Here is a 20012-nt window from a genome sequence, read left to right as displayed (position 1 = left end):
TTATTTAGTTGATTTGAGATTGAAATTCATATTTTTTTTTCATTTTGCTTTCTATAAATTTATCACAATCTCATCTTCTAAATCGTGAGATTGACGAGCTAGCTCGAGTTAATTTTAGTCATTTTTTTATTCTTTTTTTTATTCCATCTTGTAATATTAGAATTGTTTATCCCGAGTCGCAGGTTAGCTCCTGTTTTCTATTTTTTTTATATTTTTTTCTCAATTTTATCATTTTAACATTTAATTGATTTGGAATCATGCTTAATATATTTTTTTTATAAGGTTATTTTAATTTTATTGCTTGGGTTGACTTGGATTTTTTCTATTATTTTTTTAATTGATATATATATTTTTTTAATTTTATCATTAAATATTTTATTGATTAGTGATTGACATTTTTGATCTATTTCAATTTGTTTTGTTTTATGTGGAGTTATCTCAATCAGATGATCCAGTTTGTAGCTTTGACAAATTAACCCAAGCTTACTTAAGTTTTTTTTGTTTTTTTTTTAATTTATTTTTTTGTTTTTTATTTCAATATTAATTTAATTAAAAATTAATTTTCATATTTAACTTTAATTTATTTTTTATATACTTATTTTATTTTATAATTCAAATCATAAATTTAACAAGTTAATTTAATTTTACTTGCAGGATGCAATATATTTTTATTTTAATTTTTTTTTAGTTTAACGTGGATATCCAAACTAATTTGAACGCACTTCGATTCATCTTAATCTTTTTAAAACTTCGATTCATCTTAATCTTTTTAAAACATGTCATAGTGCATTTTTTTTTTACTCAAGCAACATTTTTAACAGTTTTCAAATCATCTTTAAACTCGTCTGGTTCACTCTACCACAAATTTGTTTTACCACTGAAAATACATTAATAACTTCTAAATATTTTTTCACCTCAAGAAAAGTGATCTAACCCGCAACACATTGCGAACAATGATCTAGTTTTGCTAACTATTTTACAAAGGCATCTATCCATCCACCTAGTCTTTATTTATTAATATTGTTCCAGTCTTTGCAATTTCGTGTCGGAATTAGCGTGTTCTGAATTGAATTTCCTTTTCTTTTAAGTTTTAACCGGTAAACGGACGAAAACTCTCACTTGGATAAATTGACAAACACGAGGTGGGCTTTATTTTAGTCTACTTCTCTTCTCTTTTCTTGGATCGAGAATGGTTTGTTGTTCTTCTTCTTTTAATGATTCGGATCCCATTTCAATTGGGTTTTCTTTCTTGTACTAGTTGATTGATGGGTTCCTGCTTGACTCTTGTATTTCATTTCCGTTAGGATTTTGGATTTAACACTTTCTCTAGTTGCTATTTGCTGTACTCTTGGTTTTGGATTGAGTTATTGCATCTTTGCAAATTATGGTTTCTGGGTTTTAGGAATCCGTCGTGAACACTTTGCTGACTGAAATAAGATTTAAGAAATGAAAGGGAAAACTGGGGCACCAGGAAGTCACTTTGTGTTGAACACAGGAGCCAAAATCCCTGCCATTGGACTTGGAACTTGGCAGAGTGGTGGAGACCTCTGTGTCGAAGCCGTGAAAACTGCCTTGTCTGTTGGTTACCGTCATATAGACTGTGCACATCTTTATGGGAATGAGATTGAAGTTGGGGAAGCCCTGAGCGAAGCATTTAATGCTTCGCTGATGAGGGAGGATGTTTTCTTGACTTCTAAGCTCTACTGCACTATGAATTCCCTTAATAAGATTGAGAACTATGTGAGGGTTTCGCTAAAGAATCTTGGAGTCTCCTATTTGGATCTTTATTTGATGCATTGGCCTGATAGCTCGGCTTTTGGTGACGCAACCGATCCTCCTTCGAAGTCGGGGAGTGAATACAGGCAGTTTTTGAATCGATTGAAGCAAGCATGGAAAGCCATGGAAGGTCTTGTTGACTTGGGTCTTGTCAGAGCTATTGGTGTCAGCAATTTCAGTGTCCAGCAGATCAAAGAGTTGCTGAAATTTGCAAAAGTTGTGCCTGCGGTCAATCAGGTTGGGCCATCATCCTTATTGACTTCTGTTATCCATTTGAACAGATTTACATTTCAGGTTGTTCCTTTATTGATTTAGACAAAAGTGTGCTGTTAAATTAAATGTACAAGGTATAAGGTCCGACCTCTATTTTCAAATAGCAGATTCGTGTATTACTCCTTCCACCACAGAGAATCATTTTCTTAGATCTAAAGATGGCCGGAAATGTGACTTTCCAAAACCAGCACAACCATCCGATGCTTCTTTCTTTTGAGGCTGACCTTACACTTAAAACTTGAAACAGTCTGTTTCCTCTTCTGGACTTCTTTGAACCATCAATATAACATAGTTCATTGTCTCGAGGCATTGAATTTGTTTTAAGCAAGCAGAAGAAAGGAGAAACTAGTTGAAGATGCATGAATAAGAAATTTTATTCATCTAGTTCTGTGGCTGCTGGCAAGTATATACGCTTTCATGGCTTATCTGTGACTATACGCTGGTAACAAATCAAAGGAAGCCATTTAATCTGTTTTTTATTCCCATTACAGTTTGTGCGGGATGTAATTGGTAGATCTCTGTTGCAAATCTAATTTCATATCTGCACATCTAATTTTGACTTGTTATATGCATGCTGTTCCTTAAAAATTTTCTGGTTAAAATGCGTGAATACAAGAGTTAATACTTAGATTCAGCGCATCTTCTCCTTGTAAGTGAAATATTAATTTATGAGAAGTTAGAAGAGGCAATGCTGTTTACAATAAATATACAAGGAGATAGAAAGAGTGGAGGAAAGGATTTGTCTAGGAGCCCAAACTTCATAACAAGTGAGAATGGCAGTTAGTGTATGAAGAGTATAGAGAAATTCTTGAGTGATTTTACGTGGTAGAATGATAATTAATTAGGATGAATGATTTAGCTGTTGATGTATCAGTTACTTTGCATATAATATTACAATAAGACAATTCAGAGAATCTAGTCATATAGAACGAGCCCAAAAGGTCACTTACTGAAAATGAGGGGATTCATGATGGAATGGAGGTGGCTTCAACATACAAGAAAGCTTTAAGGTTGGCATATTATATGGTGAAAAGTAGCTCTAGTTTAGAGACAAATAAAAAAGTAACATGTTTCATGAATGACACATGGTCAAGATTTGAACATTCTTAAGGTCAAGAAGGGCGTGCTTTGAGCCTGCCATGATGGTTTTCCCCAAGACATCCGATCCTCATTATATGAAATTTCATTCTAGTATCCTGCCACAGATATCTAATTGACTCAATTTGTTGCATGTTATGAGATGAAAACAGTGAATGTTTTCAACAAAATAACTTTTACATGTACGTATACACATTTATAATTATGATTGCCATCAAAAGGATTAAACAGGTTCTTTTTTTCTCTTTGTTCTTATTCCTAAAAAATTTCTTCATTATTTCCAAACTATTTTATTTAACACTTGCATGTTTTCAAACCAGTGTGATATAATGACATTGTCATTGAAATATAGATTTTTCATGAATGTGAGTTTCTTGATTGATTTATTCGTTATATTAGGTTGAGTTGCATCCTTTTTGGAGGCAAGAAGAAGTGGTAAAGTTCTGTCAATCAAAGGGTATTCATGTGTCTGCTCACACACCTTTAGGGGTTCCCACTTGGAGCCCTGGACCATCTGATAGTGGATCAGGGGAAGATGAACCTGGCACTCCTCGCATATCATTTAGGAGGTCAAGATCAGTACACGGACCCATGCTGAAATTGTGTGTCGTTTCAGAGATAGCAGAAAGCCACAAAAAGACTCCCGAACAGGTAACTTTTGCTCTGTTATGCATCTCCTTTTCTTATATCTGCCGTGCTACTTCCTTTTCCCCTACATGTTATGTTGAATATTTTTTGCTGTTGCCATGCTTGCCTTGACCCTGCATGTTATGTTGAATTTTTTTTCTTGTTACCTTGGTTGCCTCAAATAGCCAGTCACTTGTATACAGTTGCAATTTTCTTGTTTCTGGATATCAGCTCATCTGCAGTGCTAATATTTTTATTACTGGTAGAACACCTGGATATATTGACGAAGAATACGTGTGCGCTTATCTGAATGTCAATGTTAAGGGCATTGATTTAAAAACTAGCGCAAACACCATACTTATAATCGGTTCCTGAAACTAGAGAAAAACATGGTGACAGAAATTTGTCATAGCTGCATAATAGCGAGGACTTCATTTGCTTTGGATTGTTAAGAGGATACACTCAAGACCAACTTAATTGTGCGAAATATGAATCCACTCTCCAACTATATAGCATGAATTGCATGGATCTTAAAAGTGAGTATGCGATCACTTCCTCACAAAATAAGTCCTAGAGGAAAATTTGTGCACCACGCAATATGGCAACATGACTAAAGGATCATTACTTAAGACCAACTAACAAACTACCATACAGTTAATAATGGTGCTTGCATTCATTTTTCTGTATATGTCTAGCAGACATGTGGCTTGTCCAGTACCTTTACCAGTCACAAAAGCTTCAAGGGTCAGTGGGTCTTGTCCTTGTACATGCATTTTTATTCCATTCTATTTAGATGCTTCTAAAACTTCCCGGATGTTCCATTTGCTGTGATAAAATTTAAAGCTACCTAGTTTTTTTTTCCGTATCCATCAAGGTTGTATGAAATGGAAAGTATATCACACATGGTCATTTGAAGGTCACATCTCATTTTAGTTTGTTCTGGAAGTTGCCTGAACTTGAATGGATCAAAACAACCTAAATATGAAGCATTATTCATAGATAGAGCGAATGGTCCTTTAACATCCACATAGGTTTGAATGCCAAACTAGGCTGAAGTCATATTGACAAATAAAAAGGTGGATTCGGAAATATAATGATTCTCATACAAGCAGTGGTAACTAATATTCTGGAGATCCCCAGTACATGGATAAGCTTCACATGGTTCTTTTCTGTTCAGGAGTATGGACTTATTCTCATCCTCTAGTATATGGATCAAAGTTCTCAAATGTCATTGTGGTCATCGGGCATGCATAGGAAAAGCTACCATTTAGAGTCATCCATGATATTCCATCATAATCTCAAAACAGTAGTCATCCATGATATTCCATCATAATCTCAAAACAGCGTGAATGCTTTATGGCAAGGTTAATTTGTCATTTGTCAAACAAACTTGGTATCTGTCATGGCATTAAAGGTTACTAGGATTAATGATTGAATTCATTTGATAGTTGATGTAGGCTTTAGATTAGAGATTTGACCTATTATTTGAAATATCCCCTTGTTTGGTCTGATTAGTGATTTCACAAAACAAGAATATACAGGATTAGTCAACGAGTCCTTCATTTGTGGAACCTGATTATAGAGGACCTGAACCAGCTGAACAGAAGCTCTAAAAATCTGGTTTAATTTCTGAAGAGCAGCGGGATTAGATATGAGAAATTAAACTTGATCTTACTATCTTAATAAAGCCATGAAATGTTAAAATTTGCTTTCCAGTAACCTTGAAACTGCAACTGCAGATATTTCTGCCTTAGCAATTGAAGAAAAAATGTTGTGTAGGACAAGAAATACAAAGAGAAAGAAGCAAGAAAACCTAAATCGGTAAGTGAAATGCAATCAAGGACCAATTAGATTCCATTAGTTATTTAATTTATTGTTTTTCAGGGACTTATCAGTCCTTTCTATTCTTTTAAGTTTCCTATTTTGTTTGGGATTATGTTAGGGTTTGGCATTTCCACTATTATTTTATTACCCTTTTCGACATCAATGTGCTTGAGAACAATTCTGAAGCACAAAGTGAAGTGCATTTGTTGGAAACTTGTAGTTGAAGCCAGTGTCTTCACTGCTGAAAAATGCATACTATTAGTCCAATTTATGGTGGTTTGGTTTTTGGTCTCAATATTGCTTTATCCTAAGGAAGAAAAAAGGGTAAGTAAAGTCAGGAATTATTTGTGCCTTGTGTGAATTGATGGGAGCAAAAAGGAAGTCATTTACCCTTGTTTGGTTGGAAAGTTTAAGCACAAATATCTAAATATGTTCTGCACTATAGGAGGATGCATGGAATTCTAAGGTTGATTGTAATTGAAAAAAAAAGAAGCCAAGTTGTATTCTAGTTTCTAAGGTTGATTGTAATTAAAAAAAAAAACCAAGTTGTGTTTCCAATTTCCTCCCCTCCTTAACAGTCAACTTGGGATTTTGGCTTCTTTCATTGATTGGAGGGAACTGACAGTTACAGTTAAGGAAAACCCTCCAATCTCTTTCAGTATCCTTCCTTTTCCCTCATTAAAAGTCTACCAAACAAGCTTGAAAGGTTCATTTCTCTCTATTTGTTCCTTTCATGTTGAACCCACTGATGGAAACATAGTGAAAATCATTATGGACTGCAATCAAACATATTTATGTCACAATCAATCTAATGTGCTTGAATAGAAAATTAGAAATTGAAAATTCTCTAAAAGCTATCTATGTTTTTTTTTTGTCACCCTAGCATCACCAGGGTCAATGGTTCCTGTTGTTGTAGTGTGTTCAAGAAAATTTTACAATCATTTGGATCATTGAAGTTATATCTCTGCAAACTATTTGATGTTCCTAGAAATTATGCTTATCAATATAGAAAACAAGAAGATAAAATGGGAGAAGAAAGAATAGAAGAGAATCAAGGGAACACGAAAAACACGAAAGAGCAAAACAGAATAGCAAACCCTATATTTTGATCTATTATATGGTTCTATTATTTTTGTTTGACATGGATATTATTTGGAACCTTTTTGCAATACTAAGTCACTTTATTTCTGTCTTGGTCATCTGTAAGTCAAGGGTGGTTAAAGCAACTATCGTTTGATTCATGGAGCTCAAAAGTGTAATTTGGGTGCCTGCTGATGATCTCAAGTATTCATTTCGGTTTTATTTTCTGTGTCATTTCTAATTGACATCTGTTTCATGTTTTGAAGAGGGTAGTAACAGCAAGTTGTTATAAATCTCACTAGTGACCATCTAAACTAGTTGAAGTTCAGTTTTGAAAGTTAATATAAGCATTTAGTTCTTTTCAGTTGGCAGGATATGGAAACTTTAAAGCTGTCGCTATAATGGTCTGCTTTTTGGAGAAGTTCATAGAAAAAACAAATTGAGAGTTATTTGCTGCTGAAGATAAGCTAACGACTGAAAGATTCTTCTTTTATAATCTTAGTTTGGGCTATTTTATTTGTTTTTATTAGATCATGATTTTCTTTCAATAACTAATTTGTGCATGCATTAGGCTTTTTGCTTTTTAGCATGGTGGCTCTTTTCTGATACCGTTGATATGTTGAAATTTCTTCTCCTTTTTTTTTTTGGTTTCAGAAACAATTAAAATATTATGCTCCTTGGACAACCTTGCCTGGCAGTGTTTTTTTTCTCCCCACAGTAATGACTCATGTTATGGCCTGTTTTAGAGGGTATTTGAGAGTGTGGTAGTAGTTGTTTTTTGAAGTGTTTTTCGCTGGAAAAACATTAAAATAATGTTTTTCTCCTTTTTAAAATTCACTTTTGATATCAAAATGATCAAAAAAATCAAAAAAAATAAAATTGAAGCAAAAAAAATTCAAATTTAACGAAAAACAGGTTGAAACTCACTCCCAATTAGTCAGCATTTTTCTGCTAATGTCATCCTGTTATTTCGTTTACTGCCTTCTCCTTTGCATTTGCAGACTTTCTTTTGTATTTTCTAATTTCTTCTCTGGTACAGAAAGCTGTATTTTGTTGCAAATCCAACTTGCTTGACAGATTTATTCCCAAGGCCACGGGAGGATTTTTAAATTAATGTTTTTTTTTCCTTCTCACCCTCTGATTTTATAACTTTAGGCGATGTGTTCACAAAAACACACACTAATGCCCCTGGTGACATATGGAATCTGACCCTAAAACATCAACTGGCCACTGCAAAATGGGAATCTCCTACCAGATTTTTGCTAAACCAAGAAAATGGGCCTGCCTGATGAGAAAGCAGACTCTGAACCTAGAGCTCAAATAATATCAACATGCTTTTAAAACTTTTAAATATGATTTTACGTTTCATCAAAGAGTTAAACGAAAAATATCGCATTCCTACTTGTAGCTTGAAAGGTTGATTGTCTTATCTGTTGTAGGTTATTCTACGGTGGGGAATGCAGAGAGGTACCAGTGTCCTACCCTGTAGCCTTAAGCCAGATCGCATAATGAAAAACATAGACATTTTTAGTTGGTCTCTGTCTGATGACGAGTGGAACCGCTTGAATAAGATTGAGCCACAGGTATGTTTATTTGGAAATGGCCCTCTAAATAATCTATCAGACACTGGCTACATGTTTGGTAGTGGTCCCCTTCAAGCTGTGCGTGAGATAGAAGACGATATGGAGTCCAATGCCTGATATTTGATATTATTTTCTTGAGATAGTGTGCCATTTATGTTAAAAGATGCCATCATTTTATGAGTGCTCACTGTTTGTGAGATTTTAATTTCGTGGATGCCGAATAGGAAATCTAAAGTGACATTCTTATTGATTGAAATCAAATTCTTTTCCTTTGTAAATATGGGTGTTTCATATCTTTCCATAAGGTTGTATGCTTGAATGCAATCATCAAGAAGTGTTACTCAATGAATCTCCAAGAACAAGTCACTCTGTAAAGTTCTAATTTAAACTGCAAAGTAAACCCAGCAAATGATGGCTGTTACATAATACGCTGAAATATAGAGAATCTACCACATGATTTATTTCTGAAAGTTGCGTAAGATGATCAGGTAATTGTGTTGTCCTTATGTTTTGTGATTGCTATTATTTAAAAGAAAAAAGAAAAGAAATCCTGGTTATGGAAATGCTTATAAAACTTGGTTATGGCCTTTCAGCATCACTTTTTTCTATTTACTTGTCAATTCTTGGACTAAATTTTTCATTTGAATATTCCTCATCAATTTTTTGTTAAGATACATACTTTTTTATTCAGAATTGAGATGTGTATTTCGCACTTTTCAACAGGAAGTGATCTTTTCTTTTAAAGTTTACTTTGTGGGATGTCAATAAACTACTACTACTTTTGTAGGATTCGGAGCAAAACCTTTTCTGTTCCATGCTGCACTATTCATTAATCTCAGCATATTTTTTCTATTTCCAATTAGATTTAGTTGGTTGGATTGGTTTGCTTCGCAGTCTGGAATCTACTTGGAACTTGGTTTATTGATCTTGCGTTGAAGGTCCATGTATATTTTCCATCTTCGTATCGGGTCTTTCAGTTTCTGGAGTCCACTGTGGAAATGGATTGTTTATTTATTCTCCTCCTCCATCCTCTTTGTTTGTCTGTTTCTGTGAAACCTTTCAATGTATCGCGAAAAAAACAGAAGTAGAAAATCGGGGTTGTTACAGTTTCTGTCTCTCGTCTGTTTTTTTTGTGTTTGCATTGCGTTTTGATAATGTTTTTTAAAAAATATTATTTTTTTATTTTTTTTTATTTTAAATTAATTTTTTTTGATGTTTTCATAACATTTTGATGTTGATATCAAAAATAATTTTAAAAAATAAAAAATATTATATTAATATATTTTAAAATAAAAAATATTTTAAAAAATAATTATTACTATATTTTCAAATACAATCTAATCACTGCACCCACACCTAAAAAGAAAAAAAAGAAATGCCCAAAGGGGTGAAGATTTCCCATTTAACTTCATCACCCATAATTTGCACCAAAAAGAATGGGCCTTCCTGCACCATAGATATGAGTTCTTGACATAATTTTTAGCAAATAATGCAATAATATTCAATGGGGCTTGTGATCTTTGAATTTCTGACAAGAAGTTGAAACTTGAAACCAGTGATTCACTGCATTCCGTTTGCAATCTACTACTCTTGTACAGCAGAAAGTTTAGAATTGAGGTTGCACTTGTTTTGTATTAAAATTTGAAAAAAAAAGTTGTTTTAGTTATTTTTGGATGTATTAATATTAAAAAATAAAAAATATATTCTGAAACACACTCACAAATCACAATGAAAATCCTCTTTATTCCTTCGAGGACGCGAGTCAATGCTACAACTGTCAGTTTATTCTTGGAAGTTTTGTCATCATCCATGTTCAAATTTTCTTTCTTGTTGAAATTTTCGCCTCATGAATACTGCAGATGCCCAGACATCACATTTTCACACATACATCCGCGTTCGTGATCCTAAGCATTTACTTTTAATGAATTGAAATTATTGGTTTAAATAATTGGATACTTTAGATTAAGGTACACGTTCAATGACTTTGATGTTTCACATCAATTTCACATTAAACCCTAAATGTTTGAATTTCGTCATTACTATTGGAAGAACATCATAAGATGAAATGAGCAATATTTTGTCAGAGAGACACAGGAAGGAGGTGAAAACTTTCAAGTTTCTTATGATGATATTGTGACGAAAACAAGTGCTGAACGCAAATCCCCGGCTGTCACACGATAAATTGACCAGATCATCTGGTGGGCAATAAAGCTGTCAGTCAGGCAGGCACTCTATCTTAGCTTATGTAAGATTGAGTGACTCCACTGAAAAATTCCCTGACAAGGCTCAAGATTTTGTCTCGAAAACCCTTTCATCTAGTCTTCCTAATTAGGAAACTTACTAAAGAGAGCAGATTCAAGGGTTTGTACGATGAGGCTCCTGCTAATTTTTAGAGCATTTTCTTGTCAATGGTCAAATCATCCATGCGTCGTGGTCTCCAAAAGCTTTTGGAGATTTTGGCATTGATTTCAGTGCTGCCTTTTGTCAACAAAAGCATCAAGTGAGAACATGCCCGATGCTCCTACCTCTCTAAACCAGCTAATGGAGCTTTTTCTTTTCGTTTTTTAGTTTTTTCTGCGCGGGTATATGTCTCCGCTCAGGGAGAAGCCCATAATCCCTCTGTTAATTTTTCGTATCAGTACAGTGCTTGTAGCCACCAAGAGCCATGGATTTAAATAAAACAGCAAATCCAACCATTGGTGTTGTACCGATGCTAAAACATGGGAATGAGACGAGGATGCATAAAGAGGCTAAACAAAATGCTGGTTTGAGAAAGTCCTGGGTGAAATAATTCATCACGTATTGGGTAGTGATCAAAGATACTTTGTGATGGTGCTTTCGCCACCTGAAAAGACTTAGAGCAACATGTTTTGCTTTCTTTGTGAATGGATCTGGCACCCCTACCTCCAGTAGTGGAAGTAAAAGGCACCCATTTCTTGTCTGGATCCATTTGCTGCAAAAAGGCTTGCGGTGCATCAGATGTTCTTGTTGAACATGATGAATGTGGATCCCATGTCATGGTGGCTCGTTTTCTTACATGTTTTGCATTCTCTACTGGTCACTGTCATAATATTAATTGGTGCGCAGATAGCAATGAGATTGATTGCAGGGTTTGTGCTTATCTAGCAGAATTCTTTATGGCCTAAACAAACCAAAAGTTATCTGCACTCACTTGGGATGGCCGAAGGAAACGAGAGAAGAAAGGATAGCATGGCAATCGCCAATTGGCGTCTTTTTTTTGGCCGCCGTGACTTGTAAAGGTACCTTGCAGTCTTGCAGAGCAGTGGGAGCATTCTTTGGTCTCCATGTTGAGTGAATCGCCAAATGGCCCTTCTTTAGCATTTATGTAGAGATTCCTACGCAAGGTGCCATTTTTCATGCCTCTAATTTCCAGAAAAAATCTTGGAGAAATAATTTCAATTTTCTATTTTTGACATTCCAACTCCATATATATTTAATGCTGAGTTCCCACTGTTTGACAGAAAAAAGAAATGGGGAAAAAAATAGTGAGGGGAAAGAAAAGAATAACTTGTCCTCCCATTCGCCGGAGTTGACCAGCAACTTGCATGACACATGCATGTTCAGACGAAGCTCGAGATCAAATGTTTGGTAAAAAAAGAGAGAGAGAGGAAACAGTCAAACTTTAGAAAGGGCATAAAAATAGCACACAAGTTGGTCCTTGGTCTTGCCTTAAATGAACAAAGCTAAAATATTTATTCTATAATCATACCTGTGGACCGAGAATTTATATGGTGTGTTGATTGTTCCATTGTTTTGACTTTATGGATTTAAGTAATTTTTGGTGGACACGCTGCAAATACCTTATGTAATCTAAACGACTGACCCACCCCCAAAATCAGTGGATATCCACAGTTCAAAGGGGGATATTCCAGTATAAAATTCGGTTTGATTACCTTTATTTTACTATTTACATACATTAACAGTGATGCTTTCTTGTTTTACAATTCAGTCCCCTTCTTTTTTCCATTTCCCTCCTCTCTCTTTTTACTCAATCTCATCTTTTTTTTCTTTTTAATTTCATCCTCTAACTTTTTCTTATAACCATTTAGGTTGCCTTTATACCGGCTAAATCGAATGGATCATATCGGAACAATTCTCATATGATTTAATTTTAAACTTGAGTTAGGCAAGGAATCGGGTTGAGATGTTTTTTTCCTGTCAATTTTACCTCTTTTTTTCTCAATTTTATCCTTAAACTTTTTTCATCGGTCAACCGAGTTGTTTTTGGCTGGTCAAATTGAACGGATCATGTCGAGACAATTCCAATATGGTTTAATTTTAAACTAGGACGAGGTAAGAAGTTGGTTCATAAGGGTTTTTTCTATCCATTTCAAAAAAATAATTCAATTTTATCCTTATATTTTTTTTACCGGCCAACAAAATTATCTTTAAACCAACCAAGTTAAATAAATAACGTTGGGCTAACTTCAATGAGATTTAAGTTTAAACTCAAGTTAAGTAAAGAATCATATTGAAAAATTTTAAAGTGAATCCAATAGACCGAGTTTAATAGCAATGGAAAATAAAATAGTTATATATGGCTATATTTTTTTTAAATACGTTCAAAAAAAAAAATTCCTACCCGTATAACTATGTAAACTAGTGATGATCCAAATTATTTGCTATTCCTACGAAGTCCCCTTTTTAAAAACAAGATTCGAAAAGGAGATTTGATTGTTTTCTTTGGAAAAAAATGATGAAACCATTGACTCTGACTTTGCAACCAAGCTCTAAAATGAACTCTACTGTTAAACCACTAATGAATTACAACACCTTAGTTTTTTATGCAAGAAACAAGTATTTAATTACTGAAAATACATGTTTTCAGTATATAAACCCTAACATCATGATATATATATATATATATATATATATATATATATATATATATATATATATATTCACAGTTTATTTGATATACTAGAAGGGCAAACGGCAACGTGATTTGTGAAATAGGAAGGCAATAATGACTACTTGTCAACCTTTATTTCCATTAAACTATGGCAGTTCTCTGGCCGAATTTTCAAGTCAAGAAATCCTTATCAAGCAGCCAACCTTTCAATGTAAAAACCCCAAGCCAGAAGGTCAATAGCATTGAAAGGCAAAAACGCGGTGACATCCAAATGAGGCTGCACGGTACTGAAGCATAAAACAGAAAGCATTGTATGGATCAGAGATGAACAGAATGATTCTTTAGCGTTCACATGGAAGCTAATGAAGTTCACCTAACTCTTGGAATTTGCAATCAGTATATGTTCTTTAAGTTTTTTGACTTCACGCTTTTCAAAGAACTACAACACTCGCGTTTTTTTTATACACAGTTTTCTTCCTGGATTTCATAGCAAGGTTCTGGCCTTTTCAAGGGAATAGACCAGTCCTCTTTCCAGCTAAAACTAGCTTATTAGTGTCCTTCTAGGGTGGTCTCTAAACAAAAGGGGGAGCTAAATAACGTCATCTAACACAGAATAATTTTAACCAAAAAGGCCCCGAATTTCATCGTGCAACTGATAAACATGGTTAACCATGATGATTTGCATAGATAGACATGATAAGTGAACAAACTCATTCTACATCAGTGATGAACCACCATCGCAAAGAAAATGTGGCAGAAACTTTATTTGTGCACGTCTGAGAATTAACAATTTTCTCTACAAAGAACTGAATTCCAACGCAAAGACTTCCAATATAGCTATTTTTCCTTGCCTTGGTTAGATCCCTACCTCTCCTCCACCCTGAATAGCAGCAAACTGTGAGAACCCAAGTATGTGGTTAATATTTACAGTAGGATCATCAACTCATACAAAAAACACCAATGGGTTGTGATGGATTTTCTATTTTGTGTACAAGGAATATATCTAGCTGTACAAGCCAGAGTCTCGATCAAACAGATAGGAAAGCTAGGTGTTGGTGTCGATGTTGTCAAGCCAAGAAACTAACTGCTCTGTTGAAGGCCTTTGCTTTGGGTATTCGCTCAAGCAAAGGCATGCAATCTCGAGAACTCGTTGTAACTCCTTATCATTCTGCTTGTCATAAATGAATGGATCAAACACCTCGCTTTCTCTATTTTCCTTCTTCATCTGAATCACCCAAGAGATCAAATCCCGTGATCCTTTTGGTTTGCACATATCCATGGGCCTTTTCCCGGTAAGAAGCTCCAAAAGAACAACTCCAAAACTATACACATCCCCCATGTAAGTAGCCACTGCAGCCTGGCCATATTCAGGAGGAATGTAGCCTAATGTCCCCACAAGATCAGTTGTGACATGGGTTTCATAAGGTAATATGAGCCTAGCAAGACCAAAATCAGCTAAATGAGCTACAAAATTCTCGTCTAAAAGGATGTTACTGGACTTTATATCCCGGTGAACGATATGTGGCTCGCATGCTTGATGCAAATATGCAAGCCCCCTTGCAGCCCCTTGAGCAATTTGGAGCCTTGTATCCCAATCAAGGGAGGATGGCCCGTCGAGTTTTTCATGCAACCAATAATCCAAACTGCTGTTTTCCATGTAAGAGTATATTAAGAGTTTGTCATTTTTTAACATGCAAAAGCCTTGGAGATGCACAAGATTTGGATGCTGAGCTCTTGACAGGGCTTCAACTTCAGCATGGAATTCCCTGTCCATTTGACCAGAGTCACCAGAGAGACGTTTAATCGCAAGCTTCCTACCATCAGGGAGGGTAGCTCTGTAAACTAGACCAAAACCCCCACAGCCAATGATATTCGCCTGGTCAAAATTGTTGGTGAACTTCAAAAGGTCCTCCAACGAGAGATCTTTATAGCTCTCCTTATTTTGAAGCAGAACCACTAACCTTGATCCGAATTCTTCTAATTCTTTGTCATTTGTGTCAGCATCCACCTTTTCAGGATCAACCTCGCCTCGGCTATGTGCTCGTAGCACAATCATGATCATGAGGGTAAGAAGGAAAGCTGTACCAAAAACAATCCCAACAGCCATTCCAGTGATAGCAACTTTGTTTCTTCCTGATTTTCCGGATGCTTCAGGTGGAACCTGATCGGATCTTGGGCAAGGAGGAGTACCATGGTCGCCACAAAGATGATTCCCTTCAAAGCTTGAGTTTGGGAAGGTCATAAACTGATTTCCAGTAGGGATCTTCCCATGGAGCTGATTGTATGCAACACTAAACTTGGACAGAAAACTGAGATTTACCAAGGACCAGGGTATGGTCCCAGAAAGATTGTTATGGGACAAATCCAAAGTCTCCAAGCTGGTCATCCCTGATAACTCACTTGGTATAGGTCCGGACAAATTGTTAGAACGCAACTCAAAAATATGGAGTTTTTTCAAATTTCCGAATTCTGGCCAAATTCGTCCAGTGAGGAAGTTGTCACTGAGCGCCAAAGTAGATGGAAAGCTCCAGACCTGATTATACTGCAACCCCCTCCCACTTTCATTCCTTGTCAGGAAAAATGGGAAATCCGGTGAAGGCTCCTCGATTGAGATACTCCTGTTGATGAGACTTGGCAATTCAGTCAAGTTCTTTGGAATCTCGCCAGTGAATGAATTGTTTGATAAGTCCAAGTAAAAGAGATTTACAAAACCACCAAACCAGGAAGGAATAGACCCAGTCAAGCGGTTCCATGACAAATCCACCAACTGCAATTTGGAGCTGCCGATCAACCATTGGGGTATTGACCCTGTGAGTTTACAATTAGCCATAACAAGAACCTTCAAGTTCTCAAAGTGAAGCACAGGATTATCGGGCAATTCTTCACCATGGAAGTTCAAGGTGAGGACCAAGGTCGTTAAATTCTTGCATTGCTGAAGGATTTGAAGGGCAGATGAAAGATTGGCAATGCTGCAATTTGAGAAGGAAAGGAAGGAAAGGCCTTCAAAATGCTGGAAGCTTTCTGGGATTTGTCCAGTAAACTTGTTCCGGGCAAGATTAATATTCTTCAAATTCTTACAAGAAGGAAGATTAACAGGCACGGGCCCACTAAAATTATTAGTAGCTAAATCAAGAGATGACAAATTAGTCAAGGCAGAACAATTCAGATCAATAATGCCTCCAAATGAATTGTTCCTCAAATTAAGCAAATTGAGAGATGGAGAATTTGCCAAGGAGTGGGGTATGGTGCCAACAAAATCATTAGAATGGCCTAGGAAAAAATTGAACTTTGACAAGCTATGAAAAACATCTGGAATTGTACCTGAAAAACTATTGGAGGAAATGTCTAAACGTTCAAGGCTACGGAGTTTACCAATACCAGTACTCAAATTCCCAGAAAGCTTGTTATCTTGGAGACCCAAAAGCTTCAATTTCTGAAGCTGAAAGATATCCTCACTTATACCACCAGTGAGGTTATTCATGCCAAGACAAAGGTGCTCCAAGTTAGCGCAATTCCCTAATCCAGGTGAAAGAATACCAGAGAAGTAGTTGACTGCCAAAACAAGAGCCTGGATTCCAGAAGAGTTTTGGCAGATATGGGTAGGAAGCGAGCCATTTAGAAAATTTGAGGAAATGTCAAGGAAAATGATCGAGGGAAGATTGATACTTTGTGGGATTGAGCCAGTGAAGTCATTGGAACTCAAGTCTAGAACCTCTAGTTTTGGCAAATGGAACAGCGAGAAAGGAAGTGAATCTTTGAGGAAATTGTGGGAGAGATTGAGGGTTCTAAGCTGATCCAAGCTGCCTATTGATTCCACAAGCTCGCCAGTCAGTCTTCGCTTTGGGAGCTCTAACTTTGTCACTCTACCAGAATCGACAGGATCATTTACTAGACCAAGAGAAGAGGAAGAGTTGCAAGTGATGCCGAACCAGTTGCAGCAATCAGGAGATGATGAATTGGTAGCACCCCAACCTTGAATGGGTAACTGCAAGCCTCTCATGAAATCCTGCAATGCCTTCAAGTCATCCTGGTTGCATGTTAGGTTCTGTGATTGCAGGACCTGAGCTCGAAACATTAAGAATCCAAGAACAAGAAAGAGAACCCATAAATCTTGGACCCCCATAGCAGTTAAGGAGAGAGAAGAAAGTTGCACAGAGATGGAAGACAGATTGAAGAGAGCGAGATAAGGTGTGAATGATGATACTAAGAGCCAGTGTAGCCATTGAAAGAAATGAAGATGGGTGAAGCACCCATTTTTTTATGAAGAAGAAAGGAGCAGATAGAGAGAAGGGAGGCGAAGATGGGTTTGTTTGTTTGGTATATCTATTGAGGAAACCTTCAAGAGAAAGAAAGGAAAGGTAGCGCTGTCAGATGGAGAAATGAGGGATGGTGGGCTTTTGACTTCATCATACAAACACAAATGCGGGCGTCTCTCTCCTTGTCTTGTCCAGTTGCTGCACACTTGCATTTATTTTATGTATAGAGAGGGAGGGAGGGAGATTTATTACAAGTCTCTCTTTTGCTAGTGGAGAGAGAAACCTAGGTGGATGGGTTAAGAAGAATGCTCTTTTTTATGTTCAATTTTCTCTCGGGTTGCAAGTCTTTGTTTTATAAGCTTTATTTAGCGTATAAAAATTTAATTCATGAAGATTCACGCATGACCCGAAATATCACTGTGTGTGTATTGAGCCGTTGGGTTGGGACAGGGGACATGGGAGGGAGAGAGCGACCTTCTGGATCAGTACATGATTTGATGTTTCAGATTTATTATTATTATTATTATTATTATTATTATTATTATGAAAAGAGAAAAAAGGGTATTATTTTTTATTTTAATTGTGGGTATCCGAACTAATTTATATTCATTTTAATTAATTTTAAAAAATTTTAAAATTAATTATCAGATAAGCTTAAGTATATTTAAAATTTATGATACTCGAGCTGTTAACTTTCAAAAAAAAAAAATCTAAAACCTCATGAATTAAATTATGATTATAAGTAGGAGGAGGTTTTTGGAGGATTTCGTATATTCAACGACGCTGAAGGTGATCGATCTTAAATCACAGTCATGCGTATTGCAAAATATTCTAATTCTATTGTATTTTATGGTGAAGTCAAGACGGTGTATATGTACTACTATAATCTATTAATTAATTAACTAATTGTATGCGACTATATCTTTCCTATGAAGATCACAATTTGCCCACGAGACTGCCCATCTTAACTAAAGTCAACGAGTATTTATTTTAAGTATTTTTTATTTAAAAATAAATTAAAATAATATTTTATTTATTTATTAAAAATAATTTTTTATATTAATACATGAAAACGATATAAAAAAATATTTTTAAACATGAAAAATTAAATTAAATTTTTTATAAAATATTACTGGAATGCAATTACAAATAAACCTCCTTGAAGTGTTCCCCGGTCAAAGAAAAATTGCAGGTGCAAGTGGCCGTATCAGAATAAAAGCTTCATGCATTTTGAATTCTTTAATACCAATAATAGATTTCAAGGAGTTTGTTGCTTGTTTCTTGATTTTTTATGAGTTTAGATCTTGATAGCAACATTTAGGATTCGTTTCGAGAATATTTTTTATTGTCAAACAAAAAAATATTAAAAAAAATGATGACACTCTCCATACACATTACATCATTGTGTTTTAAATGACGTGGCAATTTCTTGACAAGTTTAAAAATATCTTTGGATAATTTTTTATTTACACTGTATTTTTTTAAATCAAGTCTTGTATAGATTACCCTCTTGATAATACATTTATTTACATATCAAATTGGAATAATGTCTTGATAATACTTTAAATTATATAAGATAATGGTTGTCGTAGTATAAATCTTATTTAATGCTCGGACGACTGGCTGTGGACGATGAGATTGAATACGTGGATAGATCGAGGTGGAAGTCAAAGGGTAGGTGGCAACATGCGCACGAAAGTCTTCCACACGACGCCAGGGTGGACATTATTGTTATTGTTATTCAACAAACAATGCAGCTAGGGAATTAGCCTTCTCTTTTTCTAGTCTGCCTGAGGGTTTATTTGTAATTGTCTTGTAAAATATTTTTTATTTAAAAATATATTAAAATAATATTTTTTTTATTTTTAATATCAACTTATTAAATAATATAAAAACATTAAAAAAATATTAATTTGAAACAAATAAAAAAAAAAAATTTAAAAATACTTTTAAAATATAAAAACAAACCAAACATTCATCTTTTTTTATATATATATATATATTTTTGAGAATTTTAAATGTGTTTGTGAGAATACGATGACATCGATCTACGAAGGAATGAGAGGAGTGACAGAGAAATGAGATATGAGCGAAAAAGACATTTTTTGCTAGTTATTTAGGAGTAAAGGACTAAATTGAGACTTAAGAGAATATAAGGGTAATGGCAGGAAACCTAAACTACGGGGATAGAAATAGAAATTCATGAATTTATAGGACCGAAAATATAATTTATCCATGGAAATTTTACCTTCTAGCATTTAGCTGATGCAACGAATGTTTAAATTCCCTTTCTTTATACTGGATGTACTCTTCGGCCCATTTTTTATACTAGTTGGTATTGAACATTTTTAAACGAGTGTACACTACTCTTTTTTATTATTATTATTATTATTATTAGGTGTAGAGACTAGTTTGTGCATATGTCAACTAATTTCACGAGACCTGAAGTTAATAACCATGTAAACCGTAGTGACTATCATATTAAGAATCATAAGGCTCGAATTTAAAATCATAAAAAGAGTAAACGCTTTAGTCTTAGACTCAACACTTTAATATACTATACAAATGATAATTTTTCTCTGTATTAATTCTAAGATTTAAACTTGAAAAGTCAATAAAAAC

The 20012-nt window shown here is 35.0% G+C and overlaps 2 protein-coding genes across 3 annotated transcripts; one reads left to right on the top strand and one right to left on the bottom strand.

Moving 5' to 3' along the window:
* Positions 1 to 886: 886 nt before the first annotated feature.
* Positions 887 to 8539, top strand: LOC133705631 (aldo-keto reductase family 4 member C10-like). 2 transcript variants are annotated; one of them, XM_062130940.1, is made up of 3 exons: positions 887 to 2013; positions 3547 to 3798; positions 7044 to 7202. In XM_062130940.1, exons 1-3 carry the CDS (start codon positions 1447 to 1449, stop codon positions 7119 to 7121), a joined length of 897 nt encoding a protein of 298 aa, XP_061986924.1. In that variant the 5' UTR covers positions 887 to 1446; the 3' UTR covers positions 7122 to 7202. The 2 variants fall into 2 exon arrangements, with proteins under 2 accessions (XP_061986924.1, XP_061986923.1); XM_062130939.1 differs by lacking the exon at positions 7044 to 7202 and adding an exon at positions 8118 to 8539 and having other exon boundaries at positions 893 to 2013.
* Positions 8540 to 13873: 5334 nt separating this feature from the next.
* On the bottom strand, positions 13874 to 17639 carry LOC133704585 (phytosulfokine receptor 1). The gene has a single exon (XM_062129460.1). It carries the CDS (start codon positions 17255 to 17257, stop codon positions 14180 to 14182), a length of 3078 nt encoding a protein of 1025 aa, XP_061985444.1. The 5' UTR covers positions 17258 to 17639; the 3' UTR covers positions 13874 to 14179.
* Between the last annotated feature and the right edge of the window lie 2373 nt (positions 17640 to 20012).

This window comes from Populus nigra, chromosome 10 (assembly GCF_951802175.1).
Source record: "Populus nigra chromosome 10, ddPopNigr1.1, whole genome shotgun sequence".
Taxonomy (NCBI): Eukaryota; Viridiplantae; Streptophyta; class Magnoliopsida; order Malpighiales; family Salicaceae; genus Populus; species Populus nigra.
Note: the sequence above shows the minus strand (reverse complement) of the source record. Positions and strands in the feature narration are given on the sequence as shown.

Bases quoted from the DNA above. Each gene is read 5' to 3' on its own strand.
- LOC133705631 (XM_062130939.1), top strand. From the start codon at position 1,447: ATGAAAGGGAAAACTGGGGCACCAGGAAGTCACTTTGTGTTGAACACA. The intron at 2,014-3,546 runs GTTGGGCCATCA...TCGTTATATTAG, and splicing joins TTGTGCCTGCGGTCAATCAG to GTTGAGTTGCATCCTTTTTG. The intron at 3,799-8,117 runs GTAACTTTTGCT...TATCTGTTGTAG, and splicing joins ACAAAAAGACTCCCGAACAG to GTTATTCTACGGTGGGGAAT.
- LOC133704585 (XM_062129460.1), bottom strand. From the start codon at position 17,257: ATGGGGGTCCAAGATTTATGGGTTCTCTTTCTTGTTCTTGGATTCTTA.